Source organism: Mus pahari, chromosome 1 (genome assembly GCF_900095145.1).
Source record: "Mus pahari chromosome 1, PAHARI_EIJ_v1.1, whole genome shotgun sequence".
NCBI classification, from domain to species: domain Eukaryota; kingdom Metazoa; phylum Chordata; class Mammalia; order Rodentia; family Muridae; genus Mus; species Mus pahari.
The window spans coordinates 17,911,413-17,933,576 of NC_034590.1; the positions used below are offsets into that span (position 1 = coordinate 17,911,413).

The 22,164-nt window shown below is 52.5% G+C and overlaps 2 protein-coding genes across 6 annotated transcripts in view; one reads left to right on the top strand and one right to left on the bottom strand.

Moving 5' to 3' along the window:
• Window positions 1-814: 814 nt before the first annotated feature.
• On the top strand, window positions 815-18,168 carry Tead2 (TEA domain transcription factor 2). 4 transcript variants are annotated; one of them, XM_021195536.2, is made up of 12 exons: window positions 815-891; window positions 2,255-2,492; window positions 3,143-3,207; window positions 4,431-4,493; window positions 5,702-5,809; window positions 5,906-5,964; window positions 8,874-8,938; window positions 10,651-10,793; window positions 13,721-13,894; window positions 15,899-16,060; window positions 16,742-16,894; window positions 17,350-18,168. In XM_021195536.2, the coding sequence occupies exons 2-12, from the start codon at window positions 2,261-2,263 to the stop codon at window positions 17,461-17,463; spliced, it is 1,338 nt and encodes a 445-aa protein (XP_021051195.1). In that variant the 5' UTR covers window positions 815-891; window positions 2,255-2,260; the 3' UTR covers window positions 17,464-18,168. The 4 variants fall into 4 exon arrangements, with proteins under 4 accessions (XP_021051195.1, XP_021051202.1, XP_029399760.1 ...); XM_021195543.2 differs by having other exon boundaries at window positions 818-933; XM_029543900.1 differs by lacking the exon at window positions 815-891 and adding an exon at window positions 909-965.
• Window positions 18,169-18,171: 3 nt separating this feature from the next.
• Window positions 18,172-22,164, bottom strand: part of Cd37 (CD37 molecule) — a 5,935-nt gene continuing 1,942 nt past the window's right edge. For both annotated transcript variants that reach the window (XM_021195574.1, XM_021195565.1), the window contains 6 exons: window positions 21,811-21,935; window positions 21,653-21,727; window positions 20,769-20,873; window positions 20,046-20,282; window positions 19,307-19,390; window positions 18,172-18,516 (listed from right to left, as the gene is read on the bottom strand). In XM_021195574.1, the coding sequence (XP_021051233.1) occupies window positions 18,439-18,516; window positions 19,307-19,390; window positions 20,046-20,282; window positions 20,769-20,873; window positions 21,653-21,727; window positions 21,811-21,935 (704 nt within the window). In that variant the 3' untranslated portion in view covers window positions 18,172-18,438. The remainder of the gene's footprint in view (window positions 18,517-19,306; window positions 19,391-20,045; window positions 20,283-20,768; window positions 20,874-21,652; window positions 21,728-21,810; window positions 21,936-22,164) is intronic.

Consider the following 22,164-nt stretch of genomic DNA (forward strand, 5'->3'; position numbering starts at 1 on the left):
AGTGCCCCCTTCTGGCCTCTGTAGGTAATACATGCAGATAAAACAGATAAAATGGAAACGTTTTAAAACAGAGTAAAATAAAAAAAACAAAAACAAAAACACATAAAATGGGCTGGTGAGATGGCTCAGTGGGTAAGAGCACCTGACTGCTCTTCCGAAGGTCCGGAGTTCAAATCCCAGCAACCACATGGTGGCTCACAACCACCTGTAATGAGATCTGACGCCCTCTTTTGGTGTGTCTGAAGTCAGCTACAGTGTACTTATGGGTAATAATAAAGAAATCTTTGGGGTGGAGCAAGCAGGGACTGAGGGAGCGGGGAAGACCGAAGTGAGCAGAGGTCCTAGAAATTCAATTCCCAACAACCACATGAAGGCTCACAACCATCTGTACAGCTACAGTGTCCTTACATACATAAAACAAATAAAATAAATCTTTTAAAAAAACCCACATAAATTTGGTAAAGATTATTTTGTTTCTGTCAATCCCACATCCTCAGCAAACACACAGGGTGACCCAGGTCATGTCTCCTCCTCTATCTGGGAGTCTACTCCCTTCAACTCCCAGTAACTTCTCCTTCAGATCCAGGGTCCAGATCCCAATATTCTTCTTACAGACCCAGAGTTACAGACCCCAGCCTCCTCCTCCAAAGTCATGAATCCAGGCCCCCATAACCACCTTCTCTCCTAGACACCCCAGCAACCGTACCTAGTAGTCCTTAGATGGACTCACATCTCCTAAAGCAAGCACCTCGCCACGAGTGTCCCCGTGAGATTCCAAGTCTCCCGCTGGTCCCGCCCCCCGGTCCCTCCCACTTTTCCCAAACAAAGCTCCCGGCAACTTTCTCCGGGTCTCGCCCCGCCCGCCCGCGGCTCCCCTGCCCAGGCCGGGAGGTAGGAAGGCGCCGGCGGGAATCAGGATCCTGCTTGGGGTTTGTGAGTTGGGGTGGGAAGTTCCGCGCGATGAGGTGAGGCGCGTGTTCCTGAGATCGCGTGGGAACTGCCCGGAGCTCTTTTCTGCCCAGGGGCCGGAGTTTGCGCGGGGGACGCAGCCGAAGTGTGGAGCTGGAACTTTCTCTGGAGTTAGGGGCCGGGGGATGGTCTGCGGCTGGGGGAGCGCGCGGGGTGGCCGGGGGCTGCGGATACAGGACGTGGGAGAGAAGGAGCGACCACGGGTCTTCTGTTAGTTCGAGTGCTCCCCCGGGCCATCCTTCCTGCAAGTATCCGCCCTGTGGGCATGTGGCCCCCTCACGGAGCAGGGCAGGAGCGGGAGTGGCCAAGGGAGAGCCATGGGGCCCCTTGGACCTTCGGCCACTGGTCTTCCGAGGATTGGGGACTGGGTCAGGAGATTAGAGATGTCCGTCTGTCTTGCCCGGCTCGTCTGTCTCTTTGTCTGGCCACATGGGGGTGGGCTGGGTTGGGATTTCGGCCTGTGGGGGTCCTGGACGTCGCCGCGACACTGGGCTGGGCTTGCGATCTTTGTTCACCTAACCTCTCTCTACCGGGTCAAGAGTCCAAAGTTGCAGGGATGGGACTCAGAACTTTGGGGTCCTGGGAAAGTTCTGGATGACATAAAACCTCCAGGGAGGAGGTATCGGACTGTACGGGGAAAGTTTTCCCTGTTCTTGGCCTCCGGAAAGTCGATGGGAACTTGGGTTGGAACAGAGCCCGGGGGAGGGGCGGGGCCGGTGGAGCTGCTCGCACGCTGGCCCCGCCCACAGCAAGGGTTGTGGGGAACTGGGGGAGGGGATGCCTGGGCTCTTTGTTCTGTCCTCCAGATGGCTGGGCGACTGAGTCCCGAGGCCTGAAGTTTGATGGGCGCCCAGCCCCGCCCCCTCCTGGTTCTGTGGTTACTTTCTGGCCTGGGCCCTGACTATGCCCCCTTTTGCTGTGTCGATCTGGATTCCTGTCCCTGGATCTCTCTGTCCCCTTCTCTCTGGATGTTGGTTTTGGACTTAGCCTCTGCTTTTTCCAGTAGCTGCTTCTCTTCTCTGAGCACCTGTCCTGTCTTAGTGCGACAGGAGGGTCTCACTCCTGCCAATTAACCAGACTCTGGTTAACCCCTTAATGGGTTATCCAAACACAGCGTCAGGCTCTACACCTGAGGGGCTCGGGTGACTTCAACCCCACGCAGTCCCAATGCAAGCCCCTCGGGAAGACTCAGGGGTTCAGGTCCAGGCGGGGCTTCCTCTCTCAGTCAGGGCTGCTGCCATGTTCTTGCAATACCATATGTAGCTGCTGATCTTTGTCTCTGCAGGCCCAGATGGGGGATCCCCGGACTGGGGCCCCCCTGGATGATGGCGGGGGCTGGACAGGTAGCGAGGAAGGCAGCGAGGAGGGCACCGGAGGCAGCGAGGGCGTTGGAGGTGACGGCAGCCCTGATGCAGAAGGTGTGTGGAGCCCCGACATTGAGCAGAGTTTTCAGGAGGCCCTGGCCATCTACCCTCCCTGTGGCCGTCGCAAGATCATCCTGTCAGATGAGGGCAAGATGTACGGTGAGTTTCCCTGTGCTGGCCGTCCTGACCCCGGTGAGAAACATCACACTAACCCACTACTAAACTCAGCCTGGGGGGGTGGTGGCACACACCTAAGGGGTTTGAGGCCATTCTCAGCTACATACTGGGCTCTATGCTAGCTAGCCTGGCCTACGAAAGACCTTGTCTCAAAATAATAAAAATAAGGCAGGGTACATTGGTGGCCGAGGCAGGTGAGTGGATCTCTGTGAATTCAAGGCCAGCATGGTCTACATAGAGGGAGTTCCAGGACAGCCAGGGCTATATAGAGAGACCCTGTCCCAAAAAGCCAAAAATAAATAAACAAAAATAAATGAATAAATATGAAAATAAACAAAATACAAAACAAAGACAAAGGATTGTGTCCTTCCCATGACTTAGGCACTAGCATTTTTTTCCTGCACAAATGAGGGAAACTGAGGCACTAGAAGACTAAGTGATCTGTCCATGGCCACATAGCTAGTACACGGCTGAGGGCTGAGCTGTTGTCCCTGTGGTCGAGGTGTCCCCCAGCCTGGCTTGGCTGGAGTTTGGTGGGGATTGTTAGCTTGCTGACCTCATCCCTCATCCCTGTCTTCTCTGGCAGGAAGTTCTGCTGAGAGTCTTACTGTTTTCCGTTTTGACTCCTCCAGGTCGGAACGAACTCATTGCCCGTTACATCAAGCTGAGGACGGGGAAGACGAGAACTCGAAAGCAGGTCTCAGGACTGACACTTTGGGACTTTGGTCTGGGGCTGGGCATTACCTGAGGGCCATCTTCACGTGGGCTGGATCAGGTTCAAGGCTGATGTGGTTCACGTGGTTAAAAAAAGAAACAAAAAGCTTGTACGTAAGTGTGGGAGGTACCTCTCCATGCACGTGGATGCGCCAGCGTGTGGAGGTCAGTGGAGACCTCCGGTTTCATCTCAGCAGCTGCCCACTTCTTTGAGACGGGCTCTCTCACTGGCCCGGAGCTTGCGGATTTGACTAGACTGGGTGGCCATCAAGTGCCAGTCTATACCTATCTGTATCCCCTAGCGCTGCGATTTAGTTCACGAGGACTGAAGAGCTAAAGTCCTCACGCAGGGAGGGCAAGCTTTACTCACTGAACCATCAGCAGCTTTCTGGCCTCGGTTTGTGTGGATTTTCCCTAAGTTGTGGGGATGCCCGACAATTCTGTAGAATGTTTACATTATGTGCCTCTGAAATGGCGTGGTGGGTAGCTTGCTGCTAAGTCTGCTTACCTTAGCTCAGTTTCTGGGGCCCCCATGGTAGGAGAACCAGCCCCCACAACTTTTCCTCTGACCTCTGCATGTGCACCATGATGCACCAAATCCACATATATAAAATGTACCACAAAAAAATTTAAGTACTTTTTAAGAAAATTGTGTGTAGTATGTGTGTGTGTGGTGTGTGTGTGTGTGTATGTGTGTGTGTGGTATGTGTGTGTGTTTGTGTGGTGTGTGTGTGGTGTTTGTGTGTGTGTGTGGTATGTGTGTATGTGTGTGTGTGTGGTATGTGTGTGTGTTTGTGTGGTGTGTGTGTGGTGTTTGTGTGTGTGTGTGTGTGTGTGTGTTGTGTCCTTGAGCCATAGCATACATGTAGAAATCAGAAGACAACATTCAGGAGTTGGTGCTGTCCATCCACCACGTCGGTCTCAGGGATGGAACTTTGGAACTAGGCTTGGTGCCAAGGGCTCTTACTGCTGAGCCACCTTGTCGGTCGGTCTGATTTCTGTACGAGGTTTATTACAAAGAGGGGCCTGGGCCTGGAGGACCAGCAGTAGGCTGTGAGGCCTTTGGTTTCATACTGTGTGACCTGAGGAAGAGCAGCGTGTGCGGCCGCAGGGGGAAGGGAGGGTGGTGGACAGAGGATGCCCAGACCTGCCCAGACCTGCTCAGACCTGCTCAGACTTGCTCAGACCTCCTTCTCATCCCTCCAGGTCTCCAGCCACATCCAGGTTTTGGCTCGAAGGAAATCGAGAGAAATTCAGTCCAAGCTGAAGGTAAGAGTAAAGGGAGGTGGGCGGGCGTGGCTGGGGAGGCTGAGTGGGGTTGCTTAGAGGGAGGGATGGGGTAAGAGGGACAGACCCAGAGACAGACAGACAGATAGACTCAGACAGATGGGGAGGTGAGAGAGAGAGATTGATAGAGAAGGGTACAGCAACCAGAGAGAAAGACACACACATGGGGAGTGGGGCCAGACAGAGACCCAGAGTCAGTGAAATACACACACACACACACACACACACACACACACACACACACACCAATGAAGGAAATGGGAGGACTGAGGTCCAGAGAGAAAGGTCTGGGGGCGGGGTCAGAGACCCCAAGGGAGGCAGCCTGCCTGTAGGTGCGGCCTGCCCGCTTGTCAAGCAGAGGTTGTGTGGCTTCTGTAGCAAACAGGTTGTCCCCTACCCCACCCTCACCTCCCTTGGCTGCGCTTTCCTGTGAGAGAGTGTATCATCTTCTGCTCGCTTTTCTCTACCAGGAGTCCCTGTGCCCTCAAGCCTGAACCGTGTCACTGTCCCTGTGTGTGGGATTGCTTTCCTTTTAGCTTCAGGAATGAGACTTCCTGTTCTTTTATTTGGAAATGGCCCCTTCCTTTTTTTGTAGGCCTGAAACCCTTAGGTTCTGATCTTTTCTTTCCTTTCTCAGTCTTTTCTATGTATTGTGTGGAATAAAAACACCCTCTTCCTGTCCCTGGGGGCATCTGGAAATCACCCTTCCTGTAGCCTGGGCATCAGGAAACACTGTATCCAGTCTTCTCTTGACTTAGAGAACCTTTAGTTAGCATCTTACTGTGGACATGCAAACCTTTCTTCTCTGAAGCTGAGGTGTGACCTGTTCCATGGCCCCCCCTCCCCCCCAGTTTCTCACTGCCTCAGGGTGGTCGTCTGGTGCTCAGGGAGCTGAAGTAGAACCTGCAGTTCCTAAGGTGTTTTCTTTCTTCCCTTGGCACCTCCCCCCACCCTGGGTCAGACTCTGAATGTGCTGAGTCCCCCTGCCCATCTTCCCATGTCTGTACCTTACACGCTGCCCTTCCGGAGGAGGCCAGCAGACACAGAAGGTCTGGGTGGGGAGCTGACCCCTCCCTGACCCTGTATCACGGCTCCCCATGTCTTCATCTCTTACCCAAGCCCGACATCATCCCCACCCCGGCTGTCTTAATTAGAACTCCCCACTAACCTGGATCTCAACCTTTCCTCAGGACCAAGTCTCCAAGGACAAGGCCTTCCAGACAATGGCCACCATGTCTTCGGCACAGCTCATCTCCGCCCCTTCCCTCCAGGCTAAGCTGGGTCCTTCTGGCCCTCAGGTGGCTTGGGTTGAGGGCTGTGGAGATCTGGGATGGAAGGGTGGGGCTGTAATGGCCACAGGGGTTCTCTGACCCTCATCCGTGTCTCCTCTCTAGGCCACTGAGCTTTTCCAGTTCTGGTCAGGGAGCTCTGGGCCACCATGGAATGTTCCAGAGTGAGTACTCTGTGTCCCCCGGACTTCCCTCTTCCCTCCCATCTATATTAATTTTGAACATAGATTCTGGAACCATACCATGTAGCTTTGAAGTCTAGCACTGCGCTTGGCTGTTTAGGGCCTAGGTGGGCTTGACGCCTTCTATGCTTAGGGCCCCCTTTACCTCATCTCTGAAAAGGTGTGCTATGTACATGGGAATAATGGCTCCTAAGTGTGAACATCAGTCGCAGAGACTCATGGGAAGGAAGATGTAAGGCCCGGAGGCTACTAGAAGGGCATGTGGGTCCAGAGCATCATGGGAAGGCAGTTGTTTGGCCAGGTACTCTTGGAAGGGATGAATGGGCCCCCAAAGGATCACTTGGGAGGGATGTTGGGGACCCAGGGAATCATGGGAAGGTGGTTGCAGAACTAGAGGCTCCTGCAAGGGGGCTGGAGAGATGGCTCAGCGGTTAAGAGCACTGACTGCTCTTCCAGAGGTCCTGAGTTCGGTTCCCAGCAACCACATGGTGGCTCACAACCATCTCTAATGGGATCTGATGCCCTCTTCTGGTGTGTCTGAAGACTGCTACGGTGTACTCATGTACATTAAATAAATAAATAATAATAAAAAAATAGACGCTCCTGCAAAAGACAAAGGAAGCCATATGGTTTTGTGAGAAGATAGCTAAGGATATAGATGGTGTTGGAAGGGACAAGAAGGGCTCAGAGTATAAAGGGGAGGAAGTTTTTAGGCTCCGTGGGGAGATAGGGGGAATCCTCTTAAGGGTTTTGACAAGGGAGGTTTAATACCCTAGGCTCAGGACAGATGAAGGATTCCCAAGAGGCTTATGGAAAGACAAGAATAGACCTAGAGGCTTCTGGGAAGAATGAGTGGGTCTCAGAGGGTCATGGAGGGCAGATGTAGATCAAGAACCTCTTGGGAGGGGCTATGGATGCCCTTACCATGCCTTAAAGGCTCATTTCCGACCACCTAGGGTGTCTCTGGGCCCTAGGTCCAGCCAGGATGCTTGAGGGCAACATGGGAGTGTGTATCTTGAGAGAAGAAGCACTGTTGTGGGATCTACTCATCAGAGACTCAAGAAAGATCGGAACAAATCCCCCAGAGACTGAGGGGGCTGCAGGTGTGCGCTGGCGAGCCCATAGGCAAATGGGGGGAGGCCAGTGCTGACTAAACCCAAACCCGTCCCCTTCAGAAATACAGAATGGAGGTGTGTGCAACGTTGTGGGGAACTGCTGTGGGTTTAATGGCTTGGGAGAAAGTTTTGGGGTTTTCTCTGAGATTGACTGGGTTTAGCCAGGTGAAGGGTGAGGCTGGGACCGGCAGTATTCTAGGCAGATGAGCACCATAGATGAGCCTCTCCTGTGACCGGAGGCCTGTCGTACGTAAGCAGCGGGGACGCCAGATATTTACTGAATACCCACCAAGTGTCTGGTGTGTGCTCTTATTAAGGAACAAAGTAAAAGGCTGTAATCTTCCTGACCCATGTATGTGTAAAGTTTAAATATGTCTGCACGTAGTGTGCTAGTCAAGTGTTTACTTTTTCCTTTTCTTTTTTCTTTTTTAAAGATTTATTTATTTATTATATGTAAGTACACTATAGCTGTCTTCAGATACACCAGAAGAGGGCGCCAGATCCCATTGTGGGTGGTTGTGAGCCACCATGTGGTTGCTGGGATTTGAACTCAGGACCTTTGGAAGAGCAGTCAGTGCTCTTACCCGCTGAGCCATCTCGCCAGCCTTTTCCTTTTCTTCTAATTTATCTGAGACAGGCTCTCAGCTCTACAGCCCCATTAGCTCCTCCTGCCTCAGTCCCCCCCCCAACATCACAGAGGTTCTGTGCTGTTGACTGTGTGCCACTGTACCCACTAAGGGCTCTGTTTAAGAAGGCCAGGTGGGCCTTTCTGAGGAGCAGACACTGGAGCGATGGTCAGATGACAAGAGATCATGGCACTGTGGGAAATCCACTCAAGTACAAATTTGAGCGCTGGGAGGAGACCCTGGGCCTAGTCTTTCTGCTGTCCCGTCTGTCACCCTTCACCTCTGGCTTCTTAGTCTCCTGACCATTATCTCCTGAGCTACCTCTAGGCCTCTGGAGTGTGAGTCTACAATTATTATTTGTGAGTAGCCAGTTAAATTAGAGTTTACAGCTGGGCATGGTGGCATACACCTTTAGTCCCAGCTCTTGGGAGGCAGAGGCAGGGTGGGTCTTTGTTAGTTGCAGGTAGCCCAGGGGCTCCATTTTGAGGCTCTGTTTAAAAAAAAAAAAAAAAAAAAAGAATTAAATTTATATAAAAAGTTCCTCTGGCCTGTCCACCCAACTCATGCTAAGTGGCAAAGTGGCTGATGGCCTCTTTAGGCCAGCACTGAGGTGGGACATTATCATCACATTGAGCAGGCGTAGTGACTAGTTCCTGTCATTTTAGCACCCAAGAGGCTCATGCAGGAGGGTCTTGAGCCAGCCTGGGCTACCCAGCGAGATCCTGCAGCAAAATGCAGAAACTGGTAGTTTGGCTCAGTGGAGCTCCTGCCTAGTCTCTCAGTTGAGGTCTGGGGTGTGGCACAGTGATAGAGCACCTGCCTAGAATCCACAGAAGGCAGATGTTGCTTTGTGGAGCCCATGCTTCACAGACTTGAAGCACTGGGTTTGATTCTAGTGTTGCCAAAACAACAAAAATTCCCATCCTCATGGCTGGGACTAACTGGGGTTGGAGTTCAGGCTTTATGGCACCCTTGGTCCGCATCAACCTCTGTCTTGTGAGACACAAGAGCAACCGTCATTGCAGCCACCACATCGTCTTGCATGGAATGTCCTGGTGGGGGAGCCTGGCTTTTCGTGGGCAAGGGTCAGTCCTGGCTGGCTCAGCCAGCATCGCTCCACTGCACTCTCAGGATTCCCTTTGTCTTGCAGTGTGAAGCCCTTCTCACAGGCACCGTTCTCCGTGTCACTGACGCCCCCAGCCTCTGACCTACCAGGTGAGAGATGCTACCCCTTAAACCCTCGTTGTCTCCCCTCTCACTCTGTTCCTGACGCCAGCAGGAATTCCTTCACCTTTTTGCCAGCTGGGCACAACCGAGTTGTCAAAACCCAAATCAAAAGTAGCCGAAGTAAAGGGAGGAGAGGGAAGGTGGCTTCAGGCACGGCTGGATCCAGCAGCTCAGTGTCAACATTACTTTCATCTGCTTTCCTCTGTGTCAGCTTCCTGTCTTTGTGGGCTCTGCCAGCAGCGCAGAAGTCTACACAGTGTGACTGTGGAATCCCCACATGGATTGGTGAAATGATTCCTAACATGCTCAGTTTGATTACTTATCCTTGCTGTGACATACTAACACCATGCCGAAGGCAAATTGTAGAAGAGTTTATTTGGGATTCCAGAGGCTTCCATTTTACCCATGATAGCTGAGTGGAGGCGTAGTCGCCAGAGCAGGAAGCTGAAGGGGCACATCTCTTTCTTTCTTCCTTTCTTCCTTCCTTCCTCCCTCTCTCCCTCCCTCCCTCCGCCTCCCTCCTCCCTTCCTTTCTGGTTTTGTTTATTTGTTTGTTTTGTTTTCTGTTTCTGGAGACTGAGTTTCTCTGTGTAATCCTTGCTGACTTGGAACTCACTCTGTAGACTGGGCTGAGCTAGAACTCAGAGATTCTCACTCGCCTCTGCATCCAGGGCTTAGAGGCACCCAGTCTGAGGGCTCACATCCTGAACTGTAAGCTTGAAGCTGAGAGTAACTGGGCATAGTGTGGTGGCATATTCCCTCTGGCAAGGCCCTACCGCCTAGACCTACCCAGATAGCACTCTGAGAGACAGCTCACGCAAGCCATCACCCTCCGTGTTTATAACTCATCGATTATAAATAATGTCTGGCTGCAAATAGCAGAATATCCAAAATCGTACTCAGAGAAGTAAGGAATGGCTTTAATGGGTCCAGCTGAAGCAGGGTCTAGAGATGGGCTCGCCTGCTTAGCCATCGCAAACCTTGCCTCTTGGCCTCTGCCTCATTGTATCAGCATGGCTGCTGTAACTGGTGGGCCCATTGCAGATGGGACTTGGTCATGGGCAAAAGCTTTCATCTGCCAAAGTTTTGCCTTTTTAATTCCTTTCAGGTAGGGGGTCTTTCCGGCACCTTGGCAAGAATTGTCTTAGGGCCACCTTTAGCTCTATGGTAGCCTGGAGGAAATGTAATTTTTTTTTTCTTTTAAAGATTTATTTATTTTATATGTATGAGTGTTTTGCTTGCATATATATGTAAGTGTGCTGAGTGTGCCTGGCCCTGGAGGCCAGAGGAGAGTGCGTTAGACGCCCCGGACCTGGAGTTACAGATTGGTGTGTGTCTAGGTCTTCTCAAGATCACCCTCTGCTCTAACAGCTGAACCAACCGTCTCTCCGTGTCCTCCCCGACCTTCTTTTTCTTTTCTGAGACAGTGCCATGTATCCCAGGTGAGAACGTGCTTCCTAGTTGAGTATGTAGATGACCTTGAACTCATGCTCCTGTCTCCACCTCCCAAGTGCTAGGATGGTGTGAGTCCCCATGTCCAGTGGATGTGCTGTTGGGGAAAGAGTCCAGGTTTCCTGTGTGCCGGGCAGGTCACTGCCGTTCCATCCCTGGCCCTTATAGCTCAAAGAGAAGGTGGTCGAGAGAAAACGGTGCCAGCCTAGCCCATCATTTTGAGTAGTTTTTCCTTCTTCTCTTTCAAGGGTATGAGCCGCCCCCAGCCCTCTCACCCCTGCCCCCACCCGAGCCGTCTCCCCCAGCCTGGCAGGCTCGGGCCCTGGGCACTGCCCGCCTGCAGCTGGTAGAGTTCTCAGCGTTTGTGGAACCTCCAGATGCAGTTGACACGGTGAGTGAAACCTGGGGCAGATGATGGGTGATGGTGGGGGTGCAAAGAGAGAAGGGAGAGAGTTCAGAGCTCCTGCGTTCCCACCTGCAGTGGCAAAGTACCCTCCCCACACACATCACCCTCTGGTCCTCACAGGACCGGAGTCCACCAGTCAATTTAGTCTGTGTCTACCTAGTTTTTTGAGACGGTCTCTCACTGAACTTGAGTTTACCGAGTCCTGTGAGCCTGTCTGGTCCTCAGCAGCACTGAAATCACAGGCACATGGTACCATGCATGCCTGCTTTTATCGGTGTCCTGGGAACCGAACAGCTCATTCATTCCTCTAACATCAAAGTCCTGCTCTTTGGCAGGCTTTGCAGTAACACACGAGGGACCTGGGAAAGATCCGTAGTTCTAATTGTTTTTCCTATTTAATTAATATATTGTTTCTCAGGTCTCTGTAGCTCAGGCTAGCCTTGAACTCTTAAGTGGTTTTTCACCTTTGTGAGAGCTGGGATGACAAGCATGCCCTGTGGTGCCCTGCTTTTCATGTGAGTTTTCAGCGGGTCGGCTGAGCAGGTGTTTTCAGCAGGTGTACTGAGCAGGTGTTTTCAGCAGGTGTACTGAGCAGGTGTTTTCAGCAGGTGTACCTAGCAGGTGTTTTCAGCAGGTGTACAGAGCAGGTGTTTTCAGCAGGTGTACCGAGCAGGTGTTTTCGGCAGGTGTCCCTAGCAGGTGTTTTCAGCAGGTATACCGAGCAGGTGTTTTCAGCAGGTGTACTGAGCAGGTGTTTTCGGCAGCGGGTCTGCTGAGCAGGTGTTTGATCCCAGTGCTTCAGGACCTGGCTCTTTCCATTTTGTGGGTCTACCATTTTGGGTCTACCATTTTCTAGGGTTATAAAATCTTCTGGGTTCTCTGCATCTGGTCAGCAGATGGGGGACGAGAGAGGGTAGGATTGTCTAGGTGCCTAGGTGTTATGGGCCTGCCTTGAATGAGGCAGCTCATGGGTCTGTTCACATCGCAGGGGCCAGGTCTTAGTTATGTTCTCACAGCTAACTGCAGGCCTGAGAAATGTAGATCCCTGCATTTGGTGTCTCTGCGGCCAAACTAATGCCATTGCTCAGGTGTCAAGGTTAATAAAAAGGGTGATCCTGGTGAGACTACTTCTGGAAGTCTGGGATTCCAGCATCCTGGAGGCTGAAGGAGTGTTGCTTTCAGTTCAGAAGTTGGTCTGAGGGCTGGGGATTTAGCTCGGCTGATACATGAAGCTCTGGGGTTCAGCCCCTGGGTTGTACTGGGTGTGATGGCGCGGGTGTACAATCTCAATACCCTGGGGTGGAGGCAGGAGGATCAGAAGTTCATGGTTACCTTCTTTTACACTGGGAGTTTTGAGTCCAAGCAGGAATACATAAGACGCTATCTGGACAACAACAAGCTGGGCATGGTGGTGCATGCCTTTAATCTCGGCACTTGGAAGGCAGAGGCAAGAGGATCTCTGAGAGTTTGAGGATAGCCAGGGACTACATAGAGAAAACCCGTCTCAAAAAGCAACAACAAAACGAACCAATTGCACTGTAATAGTAAATTCAAAGCTAGCTACAGAAAGTTAGCCTGTCTCAAAAACCAGAAAGAAGAGCGTGGCGGTGCGTGTCTTCCATTAGTCCCAGCACCAGGGAGGTAGAGGAAGGTGAAACTGAATTCCAAGCCAGCTGATCTGCAGAGTGCGACCCTAGTGTACAACAGCAAATAAGCAAGCAGGACAGCAACAATAAAAACAAACCAGAAAGAAAAACAAACCTCAACCAGAAACTCCCCCAACAGAACCCCCCACACCCCCCAACAAACTTACACAAAACAAAACTAAAAACCAAACCAAGCTGCGCTCAAACCAAACACCCCCAGCAAAGATGAAGAACGCCCTCCCAGCTCACTCAGAGCGGAAGCTGAAGCCCCCTCTGCTGCTCACAAACTGCGCCATCTGAACCCTGTCCCTGCTGTGTCTTTTGTCTCTCCTGCTTCAAAGCCTCTCTGCCTCCTTTGCCACAGTCTAAGTTCCTTCCCTGGGTCTGACTGTGAGTGATTCTGGCTTATATGGGCTCAATTTTCTCACAAGACTTTACCAGTCCGCCTGCTAGAAAATACCATGTACCATCTTCTTAATTAATTAATTAATTAAGATGTGTTTATTTATTTCATCTACGCAAGTACATTACTGCTCTCTTCAGACACACCAGAAGAAGGCATTGAACCCCATTACGGATGGTTGTGAGCCACCATGTGGTTGTTAGGAATTGAACTCAGGACCTCTAGAAGAGCTCTTAATCACTGAGCCATCTCTCCAGCCCCCACCTTTTTCTATACTTGTAAGGATTTTTTTCCCACGGTATAAATTATTCCTGACATTTTCGTTATCTGTAAGTTATTTTTTATGCTTCTGTTCTTTGTAGTAGACTGAATTCTGCAAGTTCAGGGAGGTTTTAGTGGTCTTTTCGCTCCAGGACCAAGACCAGTATCACCATACCACCAGCCCGTCTAGTTCTTGTGTATACAGAGGATGGTCTCCCTGGGGAACTAGTGAAGTTTTCCTGAAAGGACATGTATGCATTGGGCTTTGACGGTCATGTAGGAGTTTGCTCTGTGCAGCATTGTAAATTCCAGGCTCAGAAATGAAACTTTCAAGGAAGTTAATGATAAAATATGGTGGGGGCTGGTCAGGTTACAGAGGGAGGATTCTGGGTACCGGGTCAACTCTAGAGCTGTATGAGAGATGAAAAAAATGTTGGATACGCTAGACCAGAGATTTGCCGAGGATGAGATCTGAGCAGGTTGGGATGGTAGGGACAGCTTGCTGGCTGTGGCCCAAGGCGTGGCCGCATGCTGGCCGGTGGGCGTGCTGGGCGAGGGCCTAGATCCAGCCCGCAGCCCCTCACCCTGTGCTGTCTCCGCAGTTCCAGAGGCATCTGTTTGTCCACATCAGTCAGCAGTGTCCTAGCCCCGGAGCACCGCCCCTGGAGAGTGTGGACGTGCGGCAGATCTACGACAAGTTCCCCGAGAAGAAGGGCGGCCTCCGGGAGCTGTATGACCGAGGGCCACCACACGCCTTCTTCCTAGTCAAGTTCTGGGTGAGCGCTCCTGAGAAATGACCCTCTCTGCCAGGTCTAAGGAGGGTCTCGGGTCTGCCTGAGCTACCCTTGGGAAACGAACAGCTATGTGGGAGAGCATGTAGGAGGCCTGCCGCTGCTTGTGAGGACCTGCTGCTCTGTGACGGAAGGAGCTGAGTGCAGATCTCGGGGACGTGGAGGATCATCTGTAACCAGCTGTGGCTGAGAGCGCCTTCGCTCTTTCTCAGGCCCATCTGGTTTGGTGTCCAGTTGCGTGACTGGCACTGATGATCTCAGGGTGGGGGAGGGGATGGTCCTCCAAAGGAAGTCGCCACGGAAGGGATTTCAGTCAGCTTGGTCTCCCTGGGTGTCTGGTTATAAAGCTTCCCGAATCTTCTATTATGGGGCACGCCTGCCATCCCAATGCTCAGGAGTCTGAGGCAGGAGAATCCAGAGTTCAAGGACAGCTCTCCCTACTTAACAAAATAAAGGGACTGGAGAACTGGTTCTGTGGTTAAGAGCTGCTCTTCCAGAGGACCCAGGACCACATACATGGCAGCTCACAAGTGTCTTACTCTGTCCAGAGAACTCTTCTGCCCTCTGAGAATACTTCACATGTCTATTGCACAATGCAGGCAGAACACCCATGCATATAAACTGAAAGTAAATAAATCTTGAAAAAAGACAAAAAAAAAAATAATACAACAAAATCCCCAAGCTTTCTGGGTTGAAGGCCTGAGATGGCTTGGAAACCGCTATTACAGCTGTTGGGGGCAGCTGCTGAGGCCTTCCTTTCTGTCCTGGAACTCGCTCTGTAGCCCAGGCTGGCCTTGAACTCCAGAGACTTCCAGAGACCTGCCTTCCTCTACCTCCAAGTGCTGGGATTAAGGCTGAGCACCAGCACAGATGGCCTTCCACTGTCAGGCCAATTCCCCTTCACAGTGTAGCCCAGGCCGGTCTCTCTGGCTTTAGCCTCCTGGGTGCCGGGGTTGCAGTGGTGAGCCATGGCCACAGGCATAGGGATTTGCCCTGTATTGAAATGCTTGTGGTGGGGTGGTAGGTGGGGTCCTGGCCAAAGAGCTGCAGTTAAGTCAGGACAGGGAACAGGCAGTCTCAAGGCCACAGGCTTTGTGGGACTTGCCCAGCTCTGTCCACCTGGCCTTTGGATGAGCAAGAGTGTGTTCCTGATTGACAGACAGTGCTCTAGGGAGGAGGTGGGCCTTACTGCTCGTGGGGAGTCACCACTTGATTTCACAGCCAGTCAGGGGAGGGCTGAGGGAGGATATGAAACTGTAACCAGTTGCTAGGGGTAACATGCCTGCTAGTAACTAGGCCCTTGGCAGAGCTAACATTCATTTTTTTCTCCCTCCATTTTCTTTCTTTCTTTCTTTCTTTCTTTCTTTCTTTCTTTCTTTCTTTCTTTCTTTCTTTCTTTCCTTCTTTCTTTTTTTCTTTTTTTCTTTTTTTTTTTTTTCCAAGACAGGGTTTCTCTGTGTAGCCTTGGCTGTCCTGGAATTCACTCTGTAGACCAGGCCTACCTCGAACTCAGAAATCCTCCTGCCTCTGCTTCCCAAGTGCAGGGATTAAAGGCGTGCGCCACCACCGCCTGTCCCCCCCTCCATTTTCTTAAGTCTTAAAACTTCCAACCCCGTCTCCCCTCTTTTTTTCTTTTTTCTTTCCTTCTCATTTTGAGACCCAGGCTCCCACTGTATGTGACCATGCTGGTCTCAAACTCACAACCCTCCTGTATCGGCCTCTCAAGTGCCAACATTATAAGCTGGCACTGTTACGCCTGCCTAGAGCTGAACTCTGGAGAGCCAGGGGCTTCAGGCAAACAGTTGGGTTCTATGGCTCCTAGAGAATGAGAGTCGGGACTACTCTGGGGACAGCTCATGCTGATCTGGGGACTTTGGAAGCTGAGGCAGGGCGTGGACACGGGCAAGTGTGTGCAGCTCAGAGCCAGGATCCGGGTCAGCATTTGCTGGGTTCCCACCAGCTCATCGGTGCCCCTCCATCTCCTCTCAGGCGGACCTGAACTGGGGCCCCAGTGCCGAGGAGGCATGGAGCAGCGGAGGTGGCGGTGGCTTCTATGGAGTGAGCAGCCAGTATGAGAGCCGGGAGCTCATGACACTCACCTGCTCCTCCAAGGTCTGCTCCTTTGGCAAGCAAGTGGTAGAGAAGGTGGAGGTAAGGCCCAGGGGTCGGGTACTGCATGCATGGCGAGTAAGCAGTCACGGCATGCGGGGTGTGTGTGTGTGTGTGTGTGTGTGTGTGTGGCAGGGCTATCCCCGCTTCTCTGGCAGTTAGTATATGCACTAGGAATTAATTCAAGATTTCAAAGGCTGAGGATGTAGTTCATTTTGTAGAGTGCTTACCCTGCACCATGTAAACCAAGAATCTAGAGTTTCAAGTCTATCCTTAGCTACATAAGGAGTTCCAGGCTAGCCTGGGCTACATGAGACCCTGTCTCAAACCAAACATAAACAAGTCACTAAAAGTCACAACTCGGGCTTATTTCAAGGGTTGAAAGGTGTAGAGATGAATTCTGCAGGATGACAGACTCTTGAGGGTATGGTACGCGTTGTGTCATTAGGCAGTAGGTATGTTGTTATACTTCAGGGCCTGTGAGGCCTCAAGCTCAGCGTGGAGATGCTATTGAGGGTGTTTGGAGGTCACCGGGGTTTCAGACCATAACAGAGAAGGAGGGCACCCTGTTTGCAGGTTCAGAGGCCTAGGGTCTCTGGTCTCTAAGTTGAGGTGCTGGGGACTCTGGCCAAGGGAGTTGACAGTGGCCTCTCAGAGGCTAAGGGTGAAGCTTCAGTCCTAGCGTGGCCGTGGCCTCTCAGCTACTGTGTTTCCCACTCCCAGACGGAGCGGGCCCAGCTGGAGGATGGGCGCTTTGTGTACCGTCTGCTGCGCTCTCCCATGTGTGAGTACCTGGTTAATTTCCTGCACAAGCTCCGTCAACTGCCTGAACGCTACATGATGAACAGTGTCCTGGAGAACTTCACCATCCTGCAGGTGATACGCTGGGGCGGGTGGACCCTCAGCTCCTGGGGCATGATGGGGGTGGGAGGACAGGACCGAGCCGTCCTATGTGGAGAGCCCAACTTCTCTAGGGCAGCTGAGACACCTCAGCTTCTGAGCATCTGGCTTACCTGAGAAGTCCAGACAAGAAGCGAGTTCCTTTGATTTGGGGGTTGTGCTAATATGATCTGCTGATCCTCTGCCTGTGGCATGGTGGGGACCCCTTTTCTCGGGAATGTGATATGATGGGGGGCCCCTTCCTACCATCTCTCAGCTTAGGGGTAACCTCATTGCCCAAGGACCTGAGCCGCAGGACATCCTTTCTTCTTGGGATATATAGCGTGGCAGGTTTCTCTTTCTTGATAACTAGGTTGGGCAGGGCAATCCCATGTCCTGTACCCCATCCCCTGCCCCCATCCCCACCCTACAGTGTAAGCCTGTTCTGGCAGGTTGTGACAAACAGGGACACTCAGGAACTGCTGCTGTGTACTGCCTACGTCTTTGAAGTCTCCACCAGTGAACGCGGAGCCCAGTACCACATCTACCGCCTGGTCAGGGACTGATGGAGCCTCGCCCTGCCGCCGCTGGTGTTTTTCACAACACCCCCTTCCTGGGAGGGGCCCTTTTGCTCTCCCTGTAAGAGAGATCTGGAGAGGGGCCCATGATTTTAAAAAAGGCCTAATGTCAGAAGCATGAGCCACGGGGGCTGGCTCCTCTTAGAAAGGTACCCGAAGCCTGGCTTTTGAGCTGAGTGAGCAGGGTTTGAGTTTAGATCCCCAACTCGAGGACCTCACAGAGAACATTTGACAGGACACACCACTCTTGAGCATCAGGGATTGGGGACAGGAGTGCATGCTCACGGGTACAGCACTGGCCTCGGTTCTACAGGGCCCCTCCTTGCTCTTCTGGAAAGAGGTGCTGGGCTATGTGGGGCGTCTTACTCACTGCCTTGTAACCTTCCTGCTTCCCACGTGTCTCATATCTGCCTCTCCCCCACACCCTTTCTCTGAGATCTGTGATGTCACAAACTGAAGATAATGTTTTCCCAGCTTGGGGTAGGGTGAAGTGGAACCTGAAAAAATATTTTTTTTTAATATAAGGAGATATTTATACACAGTGTTAGGGATGTAATCTTATCTCAGCTAGGCTGTGAGGTGGGACTGCTTATCTCCCCCCACCCCATTTAAGTGAGCCTTGGACCACCCTGCCACCTTCCTTTCCCCAAGAGTGATGGTTTATGTTTGAAGGAGAATAAAGTTATTTTTACCAAAAAAAAAAAAAATCGAAGGGGATTTATTTGAGGTGTCATGTGGGAGGTGGCAGACAGATGGTGTGGGGAGGAGGGAGCAGGGAAGGGAAGGAAGCTGGGCACGAAAGTCCCTGGCCATGTGGGGGAAGTGAAGGCTGTCGATAGGGCAGACAGCTGGGTCCCCAGGGAATGAGGCCCGAGGCACTGGGCTCCAAGCCTGTGACCAACCAGGAAGGAAACATTTCCTGACTGCATGGAGGTGCGTGGGTGCCGACGGGTGGGCTGGGGCCTAGCGGTACCGGGCCAGCCGGTCATAGATGTGATCCAGATTTCTACACAGGAATATTGAGAGCGTCATGAAGCCGAGCTGGGAAAAAAAAGAGATGCTTCAGGGTTGGAGAAAGGGTGGTACTCAAAGGGAGAGGCAAAAGATGGGGCATGCAGAAGATCTGTGAGTGATTGGCAGCATTGAGAGCGAAAGCTTAGCAGGAGTCTGCAAAAGAAAGCTCAAGGCAAAGAAAAAAAAAAAGAGAGAAAGAAAACAGAAAAAAAAAAGAAAAGAAAAAAAACAAAAAAACAAAAAACAAAAAGAAAGCTCAAGGCAAGCCTAGGGTCCTTTATTCTGGAGGCTCCGCAGCAGCCTCCATAGGTGCCTCGACCTCCTCAGCACCTGCACTCTCGGTCTCAGGTGGCTCCTCCTCTGCATCCCACAAGGGCCAGGGCCCCAGCGCCATGGGTAGCTTGCCTTGTGGAGCCTTGTCCCCCCATGTGGGGCAGGCACCGGCCATGCCCCAGCTGCCCCACGGGGTGCTGCTGCGTCCGCTATCGCTGCTTAGCCCGCCCCAGCGCCCGCCGCTGCCTTCAGCGTTCAGCCCTGGGGTAGGGTTCGAACCCTCGGTTCCTGACAGCCGCAGCGCGGGCTCTCTGGCGAGAGCTCGACGCTGTAGCTGCAGACACAGCGCCATCCCGCTCACCTGCGGGAGAGGGGAGGAGGCAGCACTGCGCGTACAGCCAATCAGAGTTTAGAGAAGCCAGGCCTCCGCCCCACCTCATGCTATTGCTTGATAAATAACGCCTCCGCTAAGTATGCGCGTTACCTCGGTAATGGGAAAACATCTACAATAGACAAATCGCTCATGGGGACGGGGTCAAGTCACCTCAAGAAGACCGACTCCCAGACAGATTCCCACTATGGAGATGATATTGTTGTGCAGCCACTTCTGGAGGCTCTGCGCGCAGCCCTGGGGATGCAGAAGACGTGTAAAGACGGCGTGGCTTCTGCAACTCACCCTTAAGCCAAGGGGCCCCTTGGATCCCTTTTTAGGTACCCAATGCCTAGATATCCATCCACCTCTTATCCACGCCTTGTCCTGGGCCAGCGTTCCAGGTGCCGCCCTTATTTAGACCACGCCTCTCACCCTCAGAGGGCTCCGCCCCTTCCGTAACTACCTTTCTAGTAGCCCAGTCCAGCTCAGGATCTGCTGGCATACTATGCCCCTGAGTAGGTCACGCCTACTTATAAGGGACTGTCCTTTCGGTCTCGATCATTTCTCCTGGCCTTACCCTCCCAAGGCCTGCCTCCTGACGCCACGCCACGCGTAGGTCTGGACCACATCAGTTGTCCTCTGAACCCTCTCAAGGTACCGCCCATCTTTCTGCTCTGGACTCCTGAAGCCAGTGTGGCCACACTCACTTCCCAGATTCCTGCCCCTTCTGTTTTTTGTTTTGTTTTCCTACCCTTCGTCCTGAAACCACGCCTCTGATTATAGCCGCACCCTCCAAACCCTGCCCACTCTTTTAAGATCCCACCCCTTAAACGTCCCTCCCACCAGACGTGGTCTTCTCCTGTGCCCTCCCTGCCCCAGGCCCAGAGCTACCCGCTACCGCTAGTCCCACCTCACGGTAGATGTGGGCTTTTGCGGGAAGTGCACATATGTCATCAGTCCGCCTCAGCTTCGCCCGCGGCCCCACCCGGCTTAGCTGGGAGTAAAAGAGCTTATCATAGCCGGTGGAGTCATTAGTCGCCGAGGAGTTGTAGCAGGAGCAGGGCACGAAGGGCTCCTCAGAGTCGTTCGCTTTCAGCATCTGGGCCTTGTTCCAGTCCCGCGGAGATTGCCAGCCGCAGCAGCGCAGCTGATGGGGAAGGGGACAGAGTCAGGGGCCCCGTTGTCACGGGTGTAGGTGTGCAGCCAGGCCTGCGATGATGGGTGTGTAAATGGGTTGGAGGTATGGTGGGGTCGAGGGACTAAGAACATGGCTTAGTGTGAGCCTGAGATTTTGGACGGTGTGGTTGTCTCGGGATACGTAGATAGGGAGCGGGACTATATGTGTCTAGGGGCGGGAGTCCCTAAAATAAAAATTTGGGGACTGGGGTGGAGCAAGCCCAGGGTCTAGGATCTGTGAACTTAGTTACATGAGGGCAGAAATGCTGCCATTTGGGGGTGCTCAAGCAGTTTGGCAAGCGTGGGGATGAGGGAATAGTTGACCCGCAGCCCCGTGGGAGTAGTTGACCTGCAGCCCACACGCAGGCAAGGCGAAGCTGAGGCATTAGAGCCCAGAGCCTAAGGAGTAGTAATTGAGACACCAGGAGACTGGGACAGGAGACAGGAGCTCACCCACCTGGAACTGTGCATAGTCCCAACTCTCCTCTGCCGCTGTCTCATCCGGATTCGTGCGGTAGCTCTGGATCGTCCGCAACACCAATTCCTGCACCCTTCGCTCCAGCTGAGAGCATGTAGATGAGGCTGGGCTCAGTCACCCTGGCCGCCCCAGCCACCTCCCATGGCGTTTGCCCCAGGACCATAACTTTGCCACTCTTAGGTTTCTTCCTGAAGGATTGTTAGTGACTCTCTTCCTCAGAATCTCAGAAGTGTTTCTAAGGGTCTTTGGGTCTCCATTGCATCTTCTTTTTTTTTTTAAATTATTATTTAAAAATAAATTTAAAATTAATTTTCTGTAGCTTACATTTGGCCTGGTAATCCCGACCCTCCCATCTCTGTCTTGAGTGTTGAGATTACAGGTACCAAGTGTTGGGGATCGAACCAACAAACACTCAGCCAGCTGAATAAATGCTACCAAGTGGAAGTCAGTTCGTGACTGTCTCTACCATCCCCTCTCTCTCCATGTAACCTCACCTGTCCTGGAATTTATTGTATGGGCCAATCTGGCCTCACAGAAATCTGCCTGCCTCTTCCTTGGAATTAAAGGGGTGTGCCATCACACATGACCCCCCCCCCTTTTTATTGAGTCGATGAAACCTCCTTGGTCTGTTATGCTAATATGATTCTCCACCTCAGCCTGTGGGGATTGAGCACAAGCAACACTACATCATCTTTCCCTTTCACTCACCACATGCCTCTGTACCTCTGTGTCCATGTGTCTTTCTCTGTGTGTTGTTCTGCGGGCCCAACTTCCTGGTTGATAGCAGTGCCCACCTGCCTTTCTCTCTCCCCGCCCCAGACCCTCAACCTCCAAGCCTGGGGTAATGATGTTAGTAAACTCACCCGGACCCGCTGAGTGGAAATGAGGATGCCCAGGGTAATCTGTGTGGCAAACAGGAGCAGCAGCATTCCAAAATACTGAGGACAGAGTGCAGAGGGAGCTCAGCCCCTCCGGCCTCCCAGGGCCTGGCCTGGAACGGGGGTGGGGGGATGCCACTCACCAGGCCCAGGAGACAGCGCAGTTCCTTTAGAGCACCCACACAGCCCAGGAGAGCCAGGGCCATGGTGAGGACACCTGAGACAGCCAGGACCTTGGACCAGGTCTGCAGTGGCACGAAGGACAAACCTGAGGTGGTGACAGTCAGTGAGAGTGTGCAGAGGAGAGGACAGCAGTTCCACTCGGCCACACAGGAAGGGCCCTGGCTCTTAGATCCCCATGTCCCTTACTCTGAATCTGCCTGGGTGGGCTTCTGTTTCTGCCACACGCTGAGGTGGTTTTTCTCCCTTAGATTCTCCTATTTCTCATCCCTGAACTTTTCTTTTCCTCCTCCTCCTCCTCCTCCTCCTCCTCCTCC

What these genes read in the sequence shown, in the direction of transcription:
- Tead2 (XM_021195536.2), top strand. Translation starts at nt 2,261, where the DNA reads ATGGGGGATCCCCGGACTGGGGCCCCCCTGGATGATGGCGGGGGCTGG. An exon ending in AAATTCAGTCCAAGCTGAAG is followed by an intron (nt 4,494 to 5,701) that starts GTAAGAGTAAAG and finishes ACCTTTCCTCAG; the next exon opens with GACCAAGTCTCCAAGGACAA. An exon ending in CCACCATGGAATGTTCCAGA is followed by an intron (nt 5,965 to 8,873) that starts GTGAGTACTCTG and finishes TTTGTCTTGCAG; the next exon opens with TGTGAAGCCCTTCTCACAGG.